The 22,294-nt window shown below is 31.7% G+C and overlaps 1 protein-coding gene across 1 annotated transcript; it reads left to right on the plus strand.

Annotated features, from left to right (window-relative positions):
* Positions 1-3,258: 3,258 nt before the first annotated feature.
* Positions 3,259-13,949, plus strand: LOC134273242 (probable serine/threonine-protein kinase pats1). Its single transcript, XM_062755431.1, has 5 exons — positions 3,259-3,332; positions 3,510-3,613; positions 4,807-5,043; positions 10,967-11,118; positions 12,612-13,949. Exons 1-5 carry the CDS (start codon positions 3,259-3,261, stop codon positions 13,947-13,949), a joined length of 1,905 nt encoding a protein of 634 aa, XP_062611415.1.
* Positions 13,950-22,294: the final 8,345 nt, after the last annotated feature.

Consider the following 22,294-nt stretch of genomic DNA (forward strand, 5'->3'; position numbering starts at 1 on the left):
TGATTGGCTGAAACAAAAATCTCAATATCTCTTTTGTTTTCCGACGAAATGCTTTGAAAATTTTAACATTGTCATGAATTAGGATATCCTACAATATAATATGGAAAAAATTCATGAAATCGCGTGCATGCACGTGCGCTGCAATCTGATTGGCTGAAACTTTAAATGGCTATATCTCCTTTATTTTTTGACGAAATTCTTTGAAATTTAAAACATAGTCATGCATTAGGATAACCTGCAATATGATATACAAAACATTACAAGAAATCACGCGCATGCACGTGTGCTACAATCTGATTGGCTGGAACTTTAAATGGCCATATCTCCTTTGCTTTTTGATGAAATGCTTTCAAATTTAAAACATAGCTATGCATTAGGATATTCTACAATATGATTTTTAAAAAATTCTTGAAATCACGTGGATGCACGTGTGCTGCAATCTGATTGGCTAAAACTTAAAATGGCTATAATTCCCTTGGTTTTCAACCAAACAGGATGGGATTTAGAACATAGATAGATATAAGGGCCTCCTACAAGAGGGTATGGTCATCATGCACGTGCACGCACGTGCGTGCATTTGGAACGAGTGAAATTGAAAATACACTTGAATGAGTGATTTTTAATACTTTTGGACTAAATGCTTTCATATAAAGTATATTTTAATATATAGAAAGAGTAGACAAGATTATATGATCATTATGCACGTGCATTCACATGGGTACGCGTGCAATGTTAAAATTTGAATATAATTGGTATCCTTTCGGGAAAACGTTGTTAAAGTCAAAAAAGCACAGATGTTGTCTTATTTAATAAGGCTTACAGGGAATATGGCACCAAAAGGGAGTTGGGGAGCCTTTGGGGAACATCTGTAACGGTTCCCGTTACAATTAGCACTAGTTTACTTTGAATAAATGTAACCTACATCCTAACTGTTTCCCTACAAAAACCAAGAACGTGTGAAAAACGTGAACTAAAGCGAAGCTAGGACCTAGAGTACCGTTAACCCATAAGGTTTTCTTAGCCTTCTAAGTATCTAATCAAATAGTGCCCATAAACGATTAAGTTTTCTTAGCACCCAAAGGTATTAATAAAATAATGCTCATAAACCATGAGGTTTTCTTAACAAGGAAAAGAGGAAGTAACCATGATGTTGTATTCTCCAACCTAAGTGAAAAAAACTACACGAGCACGGATTTAAATACACTAGCATAATCCAAAATAAAGAGCCAATGACTACCAAATATCCTAAAGCTAAGTTAATCGATCAGAAGTACGAAGGAAAGACTGCATGAAACGTCCTGTTTAAAAAGTAAAACATTTGGAATGTCAGCTCGTGACTTATGTTATAAAAGACATATAAAAATGGGATTTTAAGTAAATAATAATAAATAAATTGCTAGATTCTCATCCGATTTTTTTTTTAAATTGAGGCGGGCGGGTGGCTTTTATTTTATATTTTTTATTTTTTTCAATTTTGCAGATTTTTTATTGACCTGATCAATCGGTGTAATTTTATCTACAATACCCCAAAAAAGTCATAGTAAAGGTTCAATTATTTCTTACTTCTCATCATCACCAATCTTTTTCAACCAATGACCCCTGTTTAAAATATATACGCATGTATTACAGCAATTACTATCTTTTCAGCTGTCAAAATCATGTCGACTTTCGCGGGATCTAAAACGAAAGTAGAATGGTAGATAATTACCGATCCCGATCAGAGTTAAGACAAAGGGAAATAGAAATAAAAAAAATTCGAGGCGGGGGTATAAAAATCGGGGCGGGCGGGGATGAGAATCTAGGAATTTTTTTTTATGGCCTAAGTAACACCTGAGAACATTTGGTAAATAGAATTATGAGCCTGAAATTTCAGGAATAGTTCTATAATTTAAACTACGTTATGATGGCAATGAAATGAAAATCTAAACTACTACAATATAATATTTAAAGTTAAACGAAGTATGCGTGTTCATCTAATACAGGGGTTATTTAAAAAATACGTTGAAAACGTTCCTAATCACCATATCATTTTTATAAGAAAATAGATTATTACTATTTTCATATATACTCGGGGACTTTAGAAACATCTATTGAAAATGTTTTATTGTCATTGGTCATTATGTTACGTGTTGTATGAAATTTATTAAAAATCATAATAGTCATTGTAGGCTATATAACACAAGTTTTCGTAATATTGGTATTTTGAGAGGTAATTTAACACTAGAAAATAAATAGAAACGTGTAAACATTAACGAAAATAAATTGCTTTTATTTTGTTATGCTGCATCTGTCATGTTGGTTGAAATCTTCCACCGATGACGTCATATGTGTGCATCAATTTGGCTGAGACTAAAAAAAATGGAGTTTAAAAGCAAATATTGTGAATATTAAGTGAAATTCATATGAAGTTCAGTAAATAAAACAAGTATCCTAGTTTATTTCTATCGATTATAATCTCTTTCCAAGACCGTCAGCTATATACGTATCCCGGTCGTCCTTTCCTCTGTCACTTGTGAGAAAAAAATAGCAACAGAATAACAATAAGCTGTACATGTATATTTCAAGACATAAGAATTGTACACATGGAAGGTTTGTTTCCGAAAATATTTGAAAGTGCTACTAGAATCCCGATATGGTTTAACGAAAAATCTCGGCTCATATGTATAAAATTCAAAACATCTGGTAAGGTTTCGTGCGAATAATTATTTTACTGATTGGACAGTGGAATTCTAGCAGAACTTTTTAGGCAAAATAGATGTTTTTTTCAACTATTTTATTTACTCTAAGAAATTATTAAACTCCGGGTATTGTTGTACTGTTAGCTTTTTATAAATTAATATTTTGCTATTAATAGAAGTCACATGATGCTGTGGTGATGGTGCAAGTCTTTGCATTAGAAACTCTTTTATCTTTATGCAATAGATAATAACAGTTTACGTTTATCAGCGGTTGTGGTAAATCATCAAACTTGTTCTTTCATCAAACTCTAAATTTCCCGAGAAATGACTTATAATATGCTTCCTTAATATACCCCCGCATCACAATTCATGAGTTTCCTGGAAAAATCTCTTAAGAAAGTTATATCTCTTATCAGAGGGATATTACACCTTAAAGTTTAATATTTTACACTCTAAATAAGAATGGTTATTCTTATTTGATTAATATAATAAGTGCAAATATTTTGAATAAAAATGAGTTGAAAAATTATGTGTGATATTTAATTTTTTTTATAGTAAATATACCTAAAGAAGTTTTAGGATGGGATACCCATGCAAGAGAAAGATTTGTAAAGAACTTGCAGCAAAAAAGCGTGAAAATGTTTCGCGCCAGAGGTATGATAGTTGGTTGTGCTGGTGCTGGAAAGACAACACTTCTTCGAAAACTCCACGAAAGGACGAGAACACATACAGATAGAACAAGTACAGAAAAAGAAGTCTTCCTAGAAAGCTCCAAGGAAGAATGAGAACTTATGATAACAGTTCAGGTGCAGGAAACTTTAATATTTTTAGAAAGTTCCTAGGAGAGGAGAAAGATGAAGATAAGCCAACTGAAACAACCATAGGCATTGAGGTCCATGAAGATTTGTTTGTTATCGAGGACAACATGTTAAAAGGTGATGATTTGTTTCAAACAAAAATGAATCTTTTAGGTTTATATAAGTATTATAAACGGAGTGACATGTAATGGGATACAGTAAACTTGGTAATAGCGAAGTTCTGATGGCCTCTGAATATACTAATCCGTAGAACATATCATTTTTAATTCTGTAAAAAAAAATAGCAATATAAAAGTTATCTTTTCAGACAATTGCAAAAAATATTAAAAAAAAAACAAGTTTAATGCTTTCCTTGGACAATTAAATTTGTAGATGAAATACTTCACAAATATAAATATTCCAGAGAAATAATGTCAGTTTCATTTTTTCAATTTTAAGACATTATTTATGATGTAAATTTCGTTATTTAAAACACAAAATTAATTTGCTTTGTCTCTCTCTCTCTATATATTTTTACAGACTTCCTTATAACCATAGTATTTTTACATCGCACAGATTTTGGCAAGGAAATACCCGGAAATTTCGATGTATCCATAACTTTACTTTATCCGTGTTCGTAGAAAACAAGTTTTACTGTAACATTAACATTCATAATACTTACGGCAATTCCTATCAATCCCACTCAGTTTTTTAATTGGTTAATAGCAGTATATATCTGGTGAATTCACTGGATATTGTTTTAGCGTTAGTAGCACCATGGAACATGTACAGAACACCATGGGACAAAGATGTACACCATGTAAACGAAAAGGTCGAGAATGTACTGTAGGTCTACGTTTGCATGTTTTAAAGAACTTGTGTGCTTATTATCCTGCACTTGAGTATTTTTTTTTCAACAGACGTTTCACTGACTGCACAGCCTAATTTTTACGTCTGAGAAAATATTATGAAAACAAACGCGAAATTCACGCAATTCACACAGTTCTAATTTGCCACTGAATAGAAAAAGGAAGTAAATCGATCGTTATTCTTACCACGAATGACTGATAATTGTATAGTATACACTGTACATTTATCTACTAATGCGTTTCATATGTTGAACCAAAAGCCTTAAAGAGCACCTGCATAGCACTGCAATTAACTAATAAAAAGGAACTTCATCACTATCCTGATCAATAGAATGTGAATACCCAAAACAACATATACAACCAGAAAATTGAAACGTTCTAGCACAGAAATTGATATGTAAGTACCAAGTGCTTTATAGTATTTCTAACATGTTTTTTTTTCTTTTCTTTGACCTTAATTAGAGTTTAGTACCAGAAGAGCAGAAAAAGAATCCCAATATCTTGACAACAATGTTGTTAGTATGACAGACTTTGCGGGACAAGTGGCTTATTACGCATGTCACCAGGTATATCTGTCTAGAAGAGCATTCTACATCGTGGTTATCGACATGTCCAAAAAGCTTGATGAAGAATGTCGACTGTATGACACAGATCGCCATAACCCTACAGGTTCCTTATTTCACTTCTGGACATACAGAGGTGAATATCACTTTAAAACCTACATTAAAATGCATTCATATGTGAAGTCATGTATGTATTATAGATATTATGATCTCCATTTGAAAGAGAATTCTTTTTTTATAATATAAGAATTTTGAAGAGGATCTTTGGGGAAAGTTTTGCGAACAAATGCGACGGTTGATCCGAATTTCCTAAAATGTCTTTCTTCAATTTTATCGTGATTTGATGAAAGCAAGCATATTTATAATATAAAATCGTTATGCAACAATCCTAGAAAATTTAACCAGGTTCCAATAACCGATGAGGGCGCACGAGTTTTCTGAACATGGATAGTTGTAAAAGCAGGAGAAGACTCCGTCGTAAGATAAGAGAAGTTACTTGTGTCACGTCTCGTTACATGAGCATCTCGCCCTCGTGTCAAATTCGGATAAGTGTATTTTGGTAAACATTTCCTGAGTACCATGAGATTTGCTGCAGAGCGAATCAAATGACCAAATCGAATGGCGAGGGAAAGTTTTAACAACATACTAAGTACATGCTTCACTGGCGAAATTAAGCCCTTTGTATCTCTGTCTATTTAATTATGAAATTTAATGTGTAGCTTATTATTTAATCAAGATAAGGATAGTCTTACCCTGACTTTTACCATTTTGTACAGTCCCAGATACGATTATTATACCCTTGGGGCAACATCTACTTGTCAAGTGATAGTCTACAATGAGTAGTTTTCAAACACAATACAGGTTCTTTTCTATAGATTCAAAAATATCTGTTTGTTTAAAGATAGTCGTGTCATTTTATTGGATTTATGTCAGGCGCATTCTATTTTTGTGGACATGATTAAACATTTGTTAATAAAAAAAATATTCCTGAAAGCAAAGAATTCCACAGAAAACGAACAGCATAAAAAGAGAGGTTTACGGTTGGATATACATATGCACTACTTGAGCAATATAGGACGGTTCCGGCGTATTTGAACTTTAAAAATCATATTTAGACTTTTTGTTGTGTCCCAATCAATCCATGTCTGTTCTAATTGGAATCCAAGAATAAATTAAATAGGAACAGAGTAAGTAAAATTTTATTGTTCTCACTTCTCGATGCGATAATTAGTTCTGATTATTACTTTTCTTTATTGATCCAACGAACTGATTGGCTCAAACTGGATCACATGGTCAAGTATAAAATTATAACAGACTAAATGTTTCTATTTTAAAAATTCATAAACCTGCTGTTTCTAAAATTGAAAACGTTCTTCTGTGAAGCAACAATGGTGCTGACGTCACAATAGTCTTTATAAACTGGATGTTTTTAAAAATAGACACTGCAGCTGGTTTTCATCACTGTGATGTCATTATGCAATGACATAACAATGCCTTGTATGAGAAGGTACTGAGTATTATTAGAAAGAAGGATTCTGGGACATTTCTTATACACTAATAAAAAATAACAAAACATTTGTAGCTTTTGATTTGGTACAATCCCTCGATATATAGACCTTAGAGAAAGCTTATCAACACTCACTTTGTGCTCTGTCAATATGCTTCCTCTAAGGTCTATATATCGAGGGATTGATCTCATCAAAAAGCTATAATTGTATATCAAAGTACCAATTTAAATTGTAAATCCTAAATTTCCAATTTATCATTAGACATTTCTCAAATTTCTCTTTTAATTTTGATTTTAATTTTATTTCTTATTTTTTATGTTTTAATTTTTGCTAAAGTTGAATAATTAGAAAGAAAGACATGGAAGAGAAAGAGATCTTTCTTCCGGTATAAATTTATATACAATAACAATGTAGATTTTTAAAAAATATGCAACACATCAGATTAATTATTCATTGTCTGGTGACCTAACCCAGTGTCCATGAATTTATTACCTATCATTGGTAATGATTTGCTCAGTAATTGTGCACACAATGGCTGAGTCACAGAACCACGAAGCTTGGGCTTAGGGTGTACCAAGTGATTTGGTACATGTAGCAGCAAAAACCCTCTGTCCGATGTGTGAAACGTGTACTAAACAGATCTACAGAATGCTTTTATTTCCCCCCCCCCCTTTTTTAGCGATAAAGTCTGGGTATCCTCTGGCATCGACCTATTTACATATTCACTCATATTTAAAATTACTCCCGATCTTTCCATATGATGTTCCATTTTCAGTCGTAATATTAAGCACGGTATATCAGCGCATAGCTTCAATCAACAGACCCTCCAAAAGGTGGCCAAACCTATAATCAACCCCTTGAATTTTACCTAAATTTCTCACGATACTGGAAACCCACTTACTTCATGCATTTTTCTCAAGCATGTATCATTCTGAATGAGAGTGTTCCCGAAATTTTGCAAAATCTTGTAACTTGACCAAAATTTGACGATGTCTTACTATTTAAAGGTGTACAATTCATCGTCAAATGATAAATAAAATATATATTTAAAGCAGTTAAACTCTTGCATTAAGCTTTATAAAAGGAGAAACATTAGTATCAATATTCAATGTTATATTTTTGGTTTTTTATGCCACTTAGTGAACTTTTATTAATTTTTTTTTATTAATACAGAAGACGATTTCCACTTTTCCTAAGTATTAACAATAAAATTAAAATTTGTGAAAGTGCAAAGATGTGTCGATCAAACCCACGCAAAAATTTAAAGTTTCGATAATTTTTTTATGAAACAAGATTTTTTGATTTATTTTCGTGTAACTTGCAAAAGTTGTGATATAATACAGAAATTAAATTCAAATCTGTGTCTAGGCAACTTTGAGAATTCTGATGATAATGAGTAAATGAACCCCTGCATTTTCAAACATCTGGTTCTATGGCAACTGCAAACTAGCTATATCATAAATATTTAAAATACTGTTTTCATAAAGAAAACAAGTGTTTATATATTCATTTGTAATTTTTCAAATACTTTTACTAATAAATAATTAAGATATGAAGACATTCTACAAGCTTCTAGATCGATCCTCGTATGTTAAATGTATAAATATTGAAAAAAAAATTAATCAACAACCTCGAAGTTCTCGAGCAAAGCCAATATATATTGCAAAGAAAATGAATGGTGTATTAAATGTCAGTTAGTTTAAAATTATTTCAAATTATTTTATTTACAATGATGCAATTTATGTCAAGATTGATGAATTCACATACTGCAGGGCTTGTCATCTGCATTTATTTGTTAAAGGTAAAATAAATTGATAGATCTTGAATCTATTCTAAATACATGTACATATATAAAGTTTGTTTTGATCAATATTTTGACCCAGTCATGATATACTTCGTTTAGAATTCTTTCCTTAAATATATTTAACAATCTGCATGGCAATCCCTCGAGATTTTTAGTAGAATGTAAACAACGTGTTATGATCTTTGATAAAAGGAAAACAGAAAAGATTTTAGTAAAATAAAGTAAAGAAATATTTTAGATGATTGCCATTTTTTTTTGTATGTAATTATCAACTGACCATGTGCTCGTCAGTCCATCCGTCATACATTAGATCTTAAAAACTGTGAGAAATAGACAAAGTTGGCTCATATCTTACTTTTGTGTTAGCAGATCTAACTTCGAAACCTTTCACATACAACTTTTTTTTAATTAAGTAATACACTAAAGTGCAAATTTCTATATAAATTTATAATTATTCTCTGCTTTTGTCTTCCTAGACAGGCAACAGAACGAACATCATTTTAAACGTTTCCTTTCCTTCTCTAAAACAATAAATAAATTTTATGACAAAAAATTATTTATTTTTTACCACCTCTTGTATCATTCGATATAATTTTATGAACAATTTACGTTATAGTTTAAGTCAACTGACCTAAACATTGCTGAACAAGACATGCTACATTGTAAATAAGTAGATTTTTCCTCTTTGTTGTCTGAGACAAAGCAATTACAATTTCATCATCAGTGCAACCTTTCATTGATTATCCATAAGCTGGCCGTAACAAAAATTGAATTAGAACTGAAAAGCACTGTAATTAAAAACAAAAGACTGCTAAACTTTGAAAGTTAGTGTCAAGTCCACATTGATCCAATCATGATACAAATGTTTGTATCTCCGCGAGATTTTTTTTCGTTTTTCCAATATCATCATCAAAATATTCAACCACACAATAAGCGGTCTTAATTTTCCTACAATTCGTTTTTTTAATTAATTATGATGACCCATCTGTTAATCAATCAGGCACATCAACATTAACTGATATCGAGATCATATATATTTTTTTAATGTTTACACGTTTCTAATCATTTTCTAGAGTAGAATATATAACATTTTCGTCAACTATGGCGCCATAATGTAACACTAACTTAGTTAAGGTAGAATATTTTGTATGCTTCCTTATCAACCCTAAAATGCTTATTTTTCACAAATTTTCAAAGCGTTTTACAACTGAAACATTATATTTTATTGATACATTAATGTGTCATGTGTATTTCAATGGCAAATACCGTCAATCCCCTTTTTTAAAAGAGCCGGAATTATGAATAATTTCCTGTTTATAGCTGGTATTTAGACTATGCATTAATTACAATCGAACTGTTCTTTGTATTAAATAAAGATTGTATGGCCAAATTGCTATTTATATTGACTTATATGGCTCCAAAATGTTAGCGAGAATCGAGAAATAACGTGTGTGATTCTTTGTTAACATGTGCAATAAGTTAAACTTCTCCTTGTTTTGCGGTTGCCTTTAACTGGAAGTTTAGATATATCGACGTCGTATAGTCAATTGACAATGGTAATTTTCATTCTTGTGCCAATACGATATAACCTGGTTAGTTTGAGATAAAACAGTATTTTCATTTCTATTTTTTTCCTCTGTGATAACTCTTTGAAAGTCAACGGAGTTGATTTCTTGATAACTTGATAAACCGGAAAGTAAATTAGGCAGGTCGATAGGTCAGGAGCTAAGGAGACCTACAAGCAAATCTCGTGCACATCTGTCTCTGTGTCTGAAGCTAAGGAGGCCATATATGCATATAAATCTCGTGAGGCTGCCTTTGTGTTTGATATCAGTGGACGAGGACTATTGAAATTAGCATGGAAGTCCTCGTGTGATTTAAGTCTATGTCTACATTTTAATACTCTAAATCTACAATTTTATTTCACAATGAAATGGAAATGTAAGGAATCACTGTCTAGTTTTGAGAGTATGCCAGGGACATCAACAACAGTGGGAAACATGGGATAATTTTAGCATAACGGGCTTTGCCCGTTATGCAAATTATCCCATGTTTCCCACTATTGTTGATGCCCTGGCATACTCTCAAAACTAGACAGTGATTCCTTAAATAATACCAAAGGGTCTGGTATATTTTTCCATATTCGGATATTTTACTTGAAAACTGGATAATGGTAGTATAACAATCACGCTCTATGAAAAACAAAATAATTTTAACTCCCCCAACTTATGCAGCAATTTACCTTCAAAGCCTGCATACGGAGTGTATATATCTCAGTTGATTCGATACGCAAGAGCATGATCTATGCATGAACAGTTTCTTAAATGAGGTAAATAATTGTCAAATAAGTTGATGAAACAAGAATATCAGAAGTCTCGTTTAAAGTCATAATTTTGAAAGTTCTATGGTCAATACAATGATCTTGTCAAATTTATCATTCAGACAAATGCTGACTGGCGTTTTTCATACAAATTGTTAGTCCAATATTTACACACTGAATTAACGACAGAGTCCCGTTATATCCAGATCATAACAAGGAGAGCATGGTGGGTTTGACGGTCAGCGGGGGATATTCACTACTACATGGCACTTTGTCTTTCCTCCGATGATTTGGAGTTCCGTGTTTGCTTTGTTCCAATTTTGTGTTGTCTCTCAGGCTTTTAATATTTACACAGTTCGTTATCTCCATTAGTTTCATTCAAAAGAAATTAATTGTTTTTTATTGATGTATTACTTTTTAATTATAGACTTTTTCCACTTTTGGATACAAACCATTAATACATATTGCAATGATGGAATGTCACAAAGGAGTGCGAAAAATACAACAGCTATCAACGACTCCATGGTGAATGTCAATTTTCCTCCGGTTATTCTTGTTGCCTCCCATAAAGATAAGCTGGTAAGAACAGTATATAATCAATAATCGAAAAAAGTTTAATTTACATACAACCATTCATATTATTTACATAGAAATATTAAGGTTTTCATTGATTTTAGATTTTTTTTTTCTACTTCCAGTGGCCAGGCAGACATCAGTTCCCTTTTCAAAGCACCTAATGTTGTTTTCAATAGTTTAACAGTGAAAATAATTAAGTTGGATCCTACATCTTACATTCTCAAAATTTTGAATCAATACACTGTACCTCTGAAAATTAATAAAAACAAATAACGGTAAATATAAATGATAACAACATTGAATACTTTTATTCAATATAGATTTCATACTGCGCTTAATAGCTTATTTTAGTCTGGACCTTTATTTCTAAAACACAATGCACAACATTTAATGTTTTATATTTCATGCATATTTTGATGGTACAGTGCAAATTAAATCATATTTAAAGTACACGAATAGTTTCCCTTCAAATAAGATTAAGGCAGGTACAATTTATTTTGTTGCGGGTGCTTTTTTAAAAGAAGAAAATGATTTTGTTCCCTTTCGAGATATTTACATTTCTTTAGATTTAAGATTCCCTTTTTCCAATCCGGTTGCAAGCATGTCTTTTTTATGTAATGATTGTCTTTTTAGCTCAACTGAACCGAAGGCTAAAGTGAACTTTTCTGATCAAAATATGTCCGTTGTCTCTCTTTGTTGTCGTTGTCGATAACTTTTCACATTTTCATCTTCTTTTCAAGAACCACTGGGCCAATTTGAATCAAACTTTGCACAAAGTATCCTGATGTGAAGGGGAGTCAAATTCGTTCAATTGAAAAGTCACGTCCTTATTCAAGGGGAGAAAATTCAGAAATATTGAAAATTTGGCGGTATGTTTCAAAAATCCACTTTGCCAGGTTCATGCTAAAAGTGCAGTAGCCGTAGAATACTTCCATTTTCTTTTACGTGTTGAAGTAAGCTATATGAGCTATAAATAGATATTTAAGATATATTTGACAACTTTTATTACTTAATATCAGGATAAAAGTGGTGGCATTTTTTAAAAGAAAATATTTTAAACAAAAGATTTGTTTATTTCCTTTGCATGGTAGATCTGTAATGGAAAAGGTTTTGTGTTCAAATTGCTACTTATATCTCTACATATACGTAATTTACATTTGACATTCATATTACTTTTGAAAATATGTAACACATTTACTGTGATTTATAACCATAACTTTGACCTTGGAATTTGATAATTAAACATCATAGGTATCTTTTGAATGAGAAACAAAAGGTTATACATTTGCGACATTTATTCTGTTTTTTTTTCTGCATATTTTGGTCGGCCTTGCTGTTGAACACATGAAACGGATTAGGTTTGTCAGTGGATTTGATTTAGACTATTTTGACGGGGATCTACAAAGCTTTTATGAAAATAACTCTTACTTTCTCAGATAGCAATATCTCTTAATTGAGCATTGTAAATTATCATTCGTTCATTTATTTCAAAACAGATATTTAAGGGTTTTTTCTTTCTACCTAAGCAGGGCAGAGTTTTGCACGCATCGGATACATTTTACAGCCAACTAGAAGAAAGTTTATATGAAGAACAATCCTTGAGAAGACTTCTATCTCCATATCGATATTTTGAAGTAGAATGTCCATCAAAAGCTTTGACACCAAAGCAGCAAATGTCCATTGATCTTGTTAAGAAATGTATCGTAGAAACTGTACAAAAGCTACCACATTGGGGGGAAGAAGTTCCTCTGAAATGGTTTGAACTTGAGAAAAGTATTAATGAGAAGAAAAGAAACGGAGAAAAAATATTGAAGTGGTCAGAATTGAAGGAAACAGCAAGAGATTTTTCTATAGACGAAGATGATCTTCATGATGTTCTCCGTTTCTTGCACGAAATAGGAAAAATCATACATTTTTCTGTGGATAAATTCAAGGAAACTATTATCATCGATGTTCAGTGGTTTGTTGATGCATTCAAATACATCATCACTGATGAAAAGCATTTTGCTCGGAAAGACAATATAAATGTACTGGTAAATACTGGAAGAATAAGTGGGCGATACATTGAACATGTATGGGAAAGTATCGATGGCATGTCTGATTATGGGAAAACTGAAAAACATCATGCTTTCTTAATGCAATCATACACAAAGCATAAAGATGATATTCTTAAATACATGGATAAACTTGGCTTGATGACAAAAATTGAATCACAAGCAGGTGTTAGCGATGGGAACGAGGTGTATTACATTCCAAGCATGAACCGAACCGACCTTTCGTCAAACACAAAATATGCAATTAGCCAACAACCAAAATCATCCATGATGTTGTACTTTTTCAAATATTATCTACCCCATTTTTTCTTCTTCCGATTGGTGGTAGCTTGTTTCAAGAAATGGAAGATTTGCGATGAAGATTCTTTTTTCAAAAATGCTGCATTTTACAGGGCAGAAGAAACTGGCCATTATTTTGTCATAGCCGTCAGCAAAACGTCCATCCAGTTGCAAGTTTTTACGCGTGACGAAGCATTGAAAGAAGAATGCGTGAAGAATATTAGAAAAACTGTAGAGGGTTATATTAAAGAAATTACAGAAACATTTCACAAGGGAATTATCTATGATATCGGTTTTTCATGCAAAGACATAAAAATCGCAGATGAAGATGTAGAATTCTTTTTAAAAGAGTCTGATATTACGCAGGAAGCTAGAAATTCCATGAAGATGTCATGTCCAAGACATTTTCTTGGGGCAAACAAACATAAAATTGATACACATAAAATACTTATGTGCTTATTTGAGAGAAAGTCTACTTCGTCTTCTTCAATGAACAATTAGAACCTTTTTTCAACTGCTGCAATGCTTTTATACTACATTAAGTTAGGTTGGTTTTTTTCTACATTAAATGTAATTTTTTTTCTGAATAGCGAAGGAAGAAAAAAAAATACTGTGTTGTGATTTTGAGTGTATATAGCCGTAAGGTGTAAATAGTACTTGTTTTCATTTTCTTTCAATATCTCTGAATCAAATATTTTTGTACACAAGTTGATTATAAATAGGATTAATGATATTGACTACATTTATGAACCATCTGAAAAAGCCTTGTATGTACTTCTATTCATATGAAATATGTTTTATATTTTTTTTATACATGTAGGTGTATACCAGGGTTATTATTCAAAATTAGAATTTAAAAAGAACCTATTATATGATAGAGATTTGGTACATAATTATTTAAAATCATTTCTATCGGTATCTCTTTCCTTAAAACAGTACAATCAATTTTGGTCGGGAGCGATAACACGTTCTCCTCCTAAGGTTCTTATAATACAATTTTGATAATGGCACAACAACTAAATATATCAATTTTCACTGCACTTAAATGTAGTTGATTGTAGTAAATTTCTGTTAAGGTCAACAAAGCATCTCCGATGCAAAAATAAAAGTAAGAATAGAAAGAAAATAAATTATGGTTATCATTGTATTTTGGGATTTTTGTTCCCAAAATATAAAAACAATAAAAACCAAACACCATTCTATTTTTAAAAAGGCCCGAACTGGATTTTGCTTTTACATTAAAGACAAAACATGAATAAAAATACTTAATCTAGAATGGAACTTCACATCATGAATGTACGTACACTTTTCATTTTATGAACTTAGTTTTCCGGAATGAATATTTCACCGCTTTGAATAAAACACAAAGACATTTCACAACATTGATAACGTCCAGTTAAGACGTTTATTGAATTATGATTATTGTAACAATAAATAGAACCTTAGATTCTCAAAATAGATTTTTACATTCTCAAAATTTATATAAGCAGAACAAATGCAAACGACATCTATAACAGCTTTAAGTGGAGAAATTCATTTGAAAAAACAAAACAACATTTTGAGTCTTGTAGAGACATTGTCGGCAAGTCCGACTGACAGACAGAAAAATTGCTAAAACAAATTCCAGAATGCCGCATTAACAAAGAGATGGATAAATGACTATAAAAATATAAAAGTTTTCTATATATAACAAGCGCATCGGTCCTATACATGATTGATAAAAAATTGAGGATCCTGAAAAATAACTCCAGCCAAAGTTGTCAAAAAGTATTATGCCTTTTGACGAGTCCCTACAATTTTCCAACGCCTAAAACGAAACTATTCAAAATATTTATTTATATAATACTGAATAGCAAGTATCTCGTGAAATATTCTTTAAGAAGAAATACAGTAGTTCTGCTATAAATTTGTGCAATTGATATATTTAGTAAACACTGTCAAACTAAATGTAATATATATATATATATATATATATATATATATATATATATATATATATATATATATATATATATATATATATATATATATATATATATCTACTGAGAAAGCATTCAGAAATACTGATGATGAGATAAATTAAACGATGGAACTATTTACATCTTGGCTGAAAACCCGAGAACTTGAAAAGCACCAGTTAAGAGACGCCAGTTTTATCTTTATATATTTTACAGGATGAATGAAAATGGCACACAGGACAAATCTGAAGATAGATAGCAAAGTATATGGAAACACGCAGCACTGTTAAGGCTTACTACGAGAAATCAACGGCAAACAGAAGTGCAAAAACGGGCATTGTTTATAAAACTGAATTTATTTTTATTCAGCTGTTCTATTATCACAGAATTTAAATAATTATGGAAATAGCATACTACAACCTACTCTGTACTGTACGGAGTTTAGTCCCATCGATGGACAGTCACGTGGTGAATGCATAGCAGGTACACGGAATGTAGGTCAACAACAAATTTCAATATCGCAAGGGCATACCCTAGTTGAAGTTAAAAATTCAAGCTTTTAATTGTTTCTGCATATTTTGTACTTTCTGGAAAGTGCTGCTGCTTTGAATAGAATCCGCGTTTTAATAGTTAAAATTTCAAGCAAATAGGCTAATGTCGATATATGTTTAAATTTTATCAAATATTTTGTGTACTTATAAAGTCCTGCTCTCGATTTAAAGAAAGCAGCAGCACTTTTCAAGTTAAGGAACATATCCTCTATTTATATTCAAAAAACGGCCAAGATTTATTTAGTGTATGCCCTTGCGAAAGAGCGATTTAATGAGGCACCTCGATGTAAAATATACCTAACCTGAACATAAAAACACGACAGAATTGTCTAAATACAATATCTCGATAGTTAATGAATAATCGCATTAAACAAATGATATACATTAGTATTATTAGCCTATTAAAAACCTGTAAATAATATTCTGTTTTATAATTAAACGCATTTTTCATTGTTAAAAAATTCCTAAATCTGCCTCTTACAGCACATGAAATACGTCATTTTTACCAAAATGACGTCATGATTGACAAGTTCATCGAGATCAGTGATTTGTCTAAAACCAGCTGTATGGGATTTAACTAGCGACTTTTGTTAATGCATTGATAAATTTTATTGTTGTTTATTATGCTAATGAAGTTTAAAGTTGCAAATTACTTCATTTTTGGGTAATATGAGGAATGCATAAAAGTCATATTTTTGGTGTGACGTCACAGTTAACTTTTCCCGTATAAATTAGGCCCCGCCCCCCTTTTCTAGCCTTAACAGTGCTGCGCAGAGTAAATACGAGGGTTGTTAGAAAAATTTGCAGACAATTGTATTTTATTTTAGTAAAACATGCTTTAGCAAAATGCCACCATTTTGCACATTTGTATAGCCTAGATATTTTTTTTTAATTTGGCATCGACATTGGACGTTTTTAGGCTTTGAAAAAATCCAGTCAATTTCATGTTACTTACCTATAATATATTAATGATATGAACCAGTAACTATATGTATTATTAAATTATGTATATTGGATCATTCTTGTACCTGTGGAGACAGCTTATATAGATTATATTTGCATATTCACTGATCTCTCCAACTATGAATCATTATTTTTTGAGTTATATAGTTTCATAAATAACTGCAACGATGACATTACAACTGAATCAAAACAAAAATTAGCCTAAGAGAATGTATCGAGAGTGCAGCTTGTATCCAAATGACTGTGTTAAAGAGGAAATACTGTACAATTTGTTTCTGAATTATTAGAGAAAAGGTGCAATTATCATGAAGTTTGGTTTTATAGCCATTTGTTTTTCTTTACTGAAGACAACAATCCTGATGTAAGTCATGATTTCCTCTGATATTCTTGACAATATCAAAGAATATAAAATCAAAAAATGTAAGTAATAAACAGAGATTATTCAGTGAACAAAGCGTTATCAAAAAATCAAAGTAAAAAAAATATAAGTACTAGTAATAAACAAATATCATTTAATGAACAAAGCAATATGAATAGCAATAGCTCTGCTGGCATATTTTCCATGGAATATGCCAGCAGAGCAATTGCTATTCATAACGCCATGTTCACTAAATAACGTTGTTTATTTCTTAAATGTCTTCTATCTGATTTATTTATGTATTATAACAAAATAGAATTTGTTCAAATCAGTAAATGCATTTATTCAAGAACTCAAAAGGTATTTCAAGAATAAAATAAATAAAAATCTGGATGATGAAATTCAATACAATAAATAAAATGTAATGTTTTAGTTAAACTGTAATTGAGGTATATTTTCCAATACTACTGTGTCTATTTCAATTTCCTCATCGAATAATGTATGTCAAACACTTGTTGAAATTAGAATTAAAGTAGAGCACATGAAACACATCCTGAAAGAAAATGAAATGGTAAAATTTATTTCGGTATTAACTTTGTACCAAGCGCGTTTCGACACAATTTTTTCGGCTAACTTTCGGCATTAAATTTTATTTAGAGATAGTTTTTAATAAAATATATTGCATATAACTGGAATCGCATTCACGATCGGACAGTCTAGGAAATCTTCTAGGTTTAGCATTGTGGAAAAAAAAATCTGTACTATAGATAGTCTCTACGATATCAATTTCGTTGTGTTATTAAATAACATTGGCCTTTTCTGTTTGATTCTGAGAATTGCTTATTATGTTCCCCAAACGAAGTTTGAGAACATATTGTTTTTACTTTTTCTGAATTTTCTTCTTTGTTCTCCGGTACTTTTTTGTCCGCGAGTGTTCTCGTAAACTACTCATCCGATCTACGTGAAACCTTTTTAGGGTCACTAGGTACGTTATGTAGATATGCGGAACGAAGGTCATTTTGCAAGCATGTGCGTGCGTGTTCGCACACGTGTAACACTGTGAAATGCTCAATATAATAGATATGTAGGACTCCAAAGTGCGACGGTACTCCAAAGTCCGATGGCCACGCCAAAGTCCGATGGTCTACGCCAGACCCCGATGGTTTGACACGCCAAACCCCGATTGTGCTGAAAACAATTTACGTTTATGACGTTGTAATACTGATGCGGAAAACTACAATGCCACACCATGCCAAAATTTTAAATAAGTATCAATAATTATCATTATGCAAAAATTAAGCCCTATCTCTCGGATAGGTACTTACCTAACCCTAATCGCTCGAAAAGTGTGTAGGCTTAACATCTACATAACTACTTAGATATCTTAGGTGGGTGCGATACCAGCCTTAATAACTCGACTAGTGTGCGAAGACTAACCCTAAATCAATAAAACTAAAAGGACTAACCTTAATCAGTTGAGTGGTGTGCGAGGACTAATCCTAATATCTCTGAAACATCTTAGCAATACAAAATATAAATAAAAGCGTATGCAAGGATAGATTCGGTAATTATGGCATTTAAACGTAGAAAAACGGCGTCAAGGATTGACGTCGGATTATTGTGACGTCATAAACATCGATTATTTCTCCACACCATCGGACTTTGGCGTGTCAGACCATCACACTTTAGCGCAGCGTGTCTCATAGGAAACAAGCCATCGGACTTTGGCGTGACCATAGGACGTTGGCTTCCGTACCGACAACAAACCATCGGGGTTTGGCGCAGACCTTCGGGGTTTGGCGAGACCATCGGTCTTTCGCGTCCCCATCGGACCTTGGAGTCTTACAGATATAGCCGTAAATTTTGGATGAAATGCTTTGAAACTCATTATATAAGGATATATTAGTAGTATAGACATGACGACATGGTCGAAATAGCAAGATCTCACGCGCATGAACGTGCGCTTTGCTCCGATTGGCTGAAACTAAAAGTCTAAATATCTTTTATGTTTTCTGACAAAATCCTTTGAAATTTTGAACATATTCATATACTATGAAGATCTACAGCATCATTTATAAGAATTTTCATGAAAGCATGCGCATGCACGTGTGCTGCAATCTGATTGGCTGAAACTTTAAATGTTTATAACACTACTGGACTTGAAATTCCCTGATATTCTGATAATTCTCTGAAAATCTCTGATAGACTCTGTAATTTCACTGTAAATCTCTGTACTTGCCTCTGTACTTCACAGTACATTACTGTACCTCACTGTACAGAAGCACTGCATTTCACAGTACCTCTCTGAACTTCACAGTACGTTTCCTCTGTACATCACAGTACTCTACAGTACTTCCCAGTACGCATTCACTGCTTTCCACTGTACGTCACAGAGTTTTGCTGTACAGATTACTGTACTTCACAGTACAATACTATTATTCCCTGTACTCATTTACTGTACATTACAGTACATCACAGTATTTCACAGTACATAGTTCTGTACATTTCTGTACGGTACAGTTTTACACTGTCCTTTGCTGAAAAACACAGTACCCTGAAATGATTTTAAATTATTTCCCATTTTATTAAAAAAAACATGTATTTTCAATTGGGTATATTGTAAAAGAATGGAATTTGAATAGAAATTCTTAATTTTACATGTAGTAAGTTATGCATTTTTGAGGTTAAAATTCCCATATTACGTTTTTTGGAAGAAAAGAATAGGCCGAGACAAGATTCTGATTTGAACAGCTTCTTTTTTTAAATCTTTAATCAATGATGTTTTTCAGATTTTTATATATTTCATTTCTACATGTTTCCGTGTACAGAGGACCGATATAAAACATTGATCAAACCTATATTTAAGATTTCACGCGATTAAAATAATTCTTTGAGCTGACTAAATTATTTAAATGATAATTTTTTTTTTTTTTTTTTTTAATTTTAAACCGATTGCCATTTACCTCTCTCCTAACTCTTTTAAAATTATCTATCAAGAAACACAATCACACACACACGAAAGCCATTAAACGTAACATAAGTTCTTCCTTTCTACACGATAATACCTGCGTTGTTCTTAAAAAATGAAAATATAAATTATAATTAATTTAAAAAATATTATTATGACAATTGGTTTTTCAGTCAGTTATGCAATTTTTATCAGCAAAAGTTGCAAGTGTTCATACCTACATGTATTTTTACATGGGAAAATATATTGATCCTAATTCTTTTACTGAACAAATTACTAAATGGTCGTTTTGCTATAAATATAAATCTTTAAATCTATTTGTATGTATACTGTAACGGAAGAGCATTTTATTTTAAATCATATAAAATGTTTGAACTGATTTAGTCATCGCTAGTCCAATGTAAGTTCTTAAGAAAGTGTACCTCTGACCACTCGTTCATGCAATTAGCTTGTTTTTTTTAAAGAACCCGTGAAAGCAGTTTACCCGGTGAGATCAGAGTAAAAAGGGAAGAGTTTAGTTCTCAGCTTCGTCCAATCTGTTACTCTCCTTAATTGTAAGTGCATGTTCAGCAAATAGACTTTAATAGCAAATGTTCGTTAAATAAATGTATGAATGAATGAAAGAAAGAAGGAATGAATGAATGAATACTATTGCGCTTAAAAGATTATGAAAACTTACAGTTACTCTCCTTAATTGTAAGTGCATGTTCAGCAAATAGACTTTAATAGCAAATTTTCGTTAAATAAATGTATGAATGAATGAATGAAAGAAAGAATGAATGAATGAATGAATACTATTGCCCCCCCCCCCCCCCCCCGACGCAATGGAATTATTGTTTGGGGTTTGTCACCATCCGCACTAGCATATTTTTTAAACATTTATTTTTTATTACACCACTTTAATTGCGAATGTTGGACTATGACAACTTTGTACATTGAAGTGTTTTAAATCTTTATCGACAGTAGAAAAAAATTCAATAAAGTACATTTAACCTGCATGTTTAATTAATTATTCAATCAATGCAGTATTAAGTAAACTATGTAATTATTGTGTGTCTAAGGCCGTTAATTTCATTATTTCATCAGTCACCTAGTATTTAGAAATAATTCTGAAAATAATGGGGTGCTCTATTTACCGCATTTTTTTTTAATAAAACACACCTTCTCTGAACACTTATATCTGATATTAAACGACAAATCCTTTTTTTTAAAATTATAACATAAAAAATCAGTATAAAATGATAATTGAGCAATTTTATTTATTGAATCTGTTAGCTTTGAATCAAGTTCAAGTTTATTTATTCACTCAAAACCATTAATAGTCTAGTATGCTAAATTATTTGATATGATCAAGAATTTTAAAATGCGTAATTTGGCCTTAATGGGCCGGAGAATGTTCATCTTGCTGTGAATTCTACTTAATTACAAACATCAGTTATGTTTTTAATTGCAAATGGCCATTCATGGTCTAACACTAATTACGTCTGTAGCGGATAACCTCACGGTTTTCTGGAGTCTATGTGGTTGAGATAGTCACTGCTGACAGTACTAAAATATACTGTACAGTATTAGTAAAATACTTCTATTCCCCCTTTACAATACTGACTGCGCAAAATCTCGATTCAGGTCCCATTGATAACAGAATATTAATATGCAAATATGCAACTTGTTATCATGTAAAATACTAACTCATTCAAGAAAAACATTCAAGTATCATAAATATGTTTCATTAAAAAGATTTGCCATATAATGTTTAAATAATCAATAAAAAAAATTGGCCCGGCCAACTTGAAATAAAAATGATTGATTGTCCTCTCCTGAAAGATTTGCTAAAAGACAGCAACTTAAAATTGTTTAAACCTCAAAAAAAAGAAAAAGAAAGAAAATAAAAAAGAATAAAGAAATTTTTTTTCAAGTAATCCGGAAATGACATTTTGAAATTCAGGGCAGAATTGATATTGAATAGAATGAATGAATTAAATACTTCATTACGAAACGCAGAGAACAAGCAAACATTTTTTTTTAAGTTGGCCTTGTACTGTGTTTCA

The sequence above is a fragment of the Saccostrea cucullata genome, unplaced genomic scaffold, assembly GCF_032062105.1.
Source record: "Saccostrea cucullata isolate Sc308-1 unplaced genomic scaffold, CSIRO_AGI_Scuc_v1 ctg1089, whole genome shotgun sequence".
Classification (NCBI taxonomy): domain Eukaryota; kingdom Metazoa; phylum Mollusca; class Bivalvia; order Ostreida; family Ostreidae; genus Saccostrea; species Saccostrea cuccullata.

Coding starts and splice junctions, on each gene's coding strand:
- LOC134273242 (XM_062755431.1), top strand. CDS start 3,259: ATGGGATACCCATGCAAGAGAAAGATTTGTAAAGAACTTGCAGCAAAA. Junction 5,044..10,966: donor TCACTTCTGGACATACAGAG/GTGAATATCACT, acceptor TTTTAATTATAG/ACTTTTTCCACTTTTGGATA. Junction 11,119..12,611: donor CCTCCCATAAAGATAAGCTG/GTAAGAACAGTA, acceptor ATTTCAAAACAG/ATATTTAAGGGTTTTTTCTT.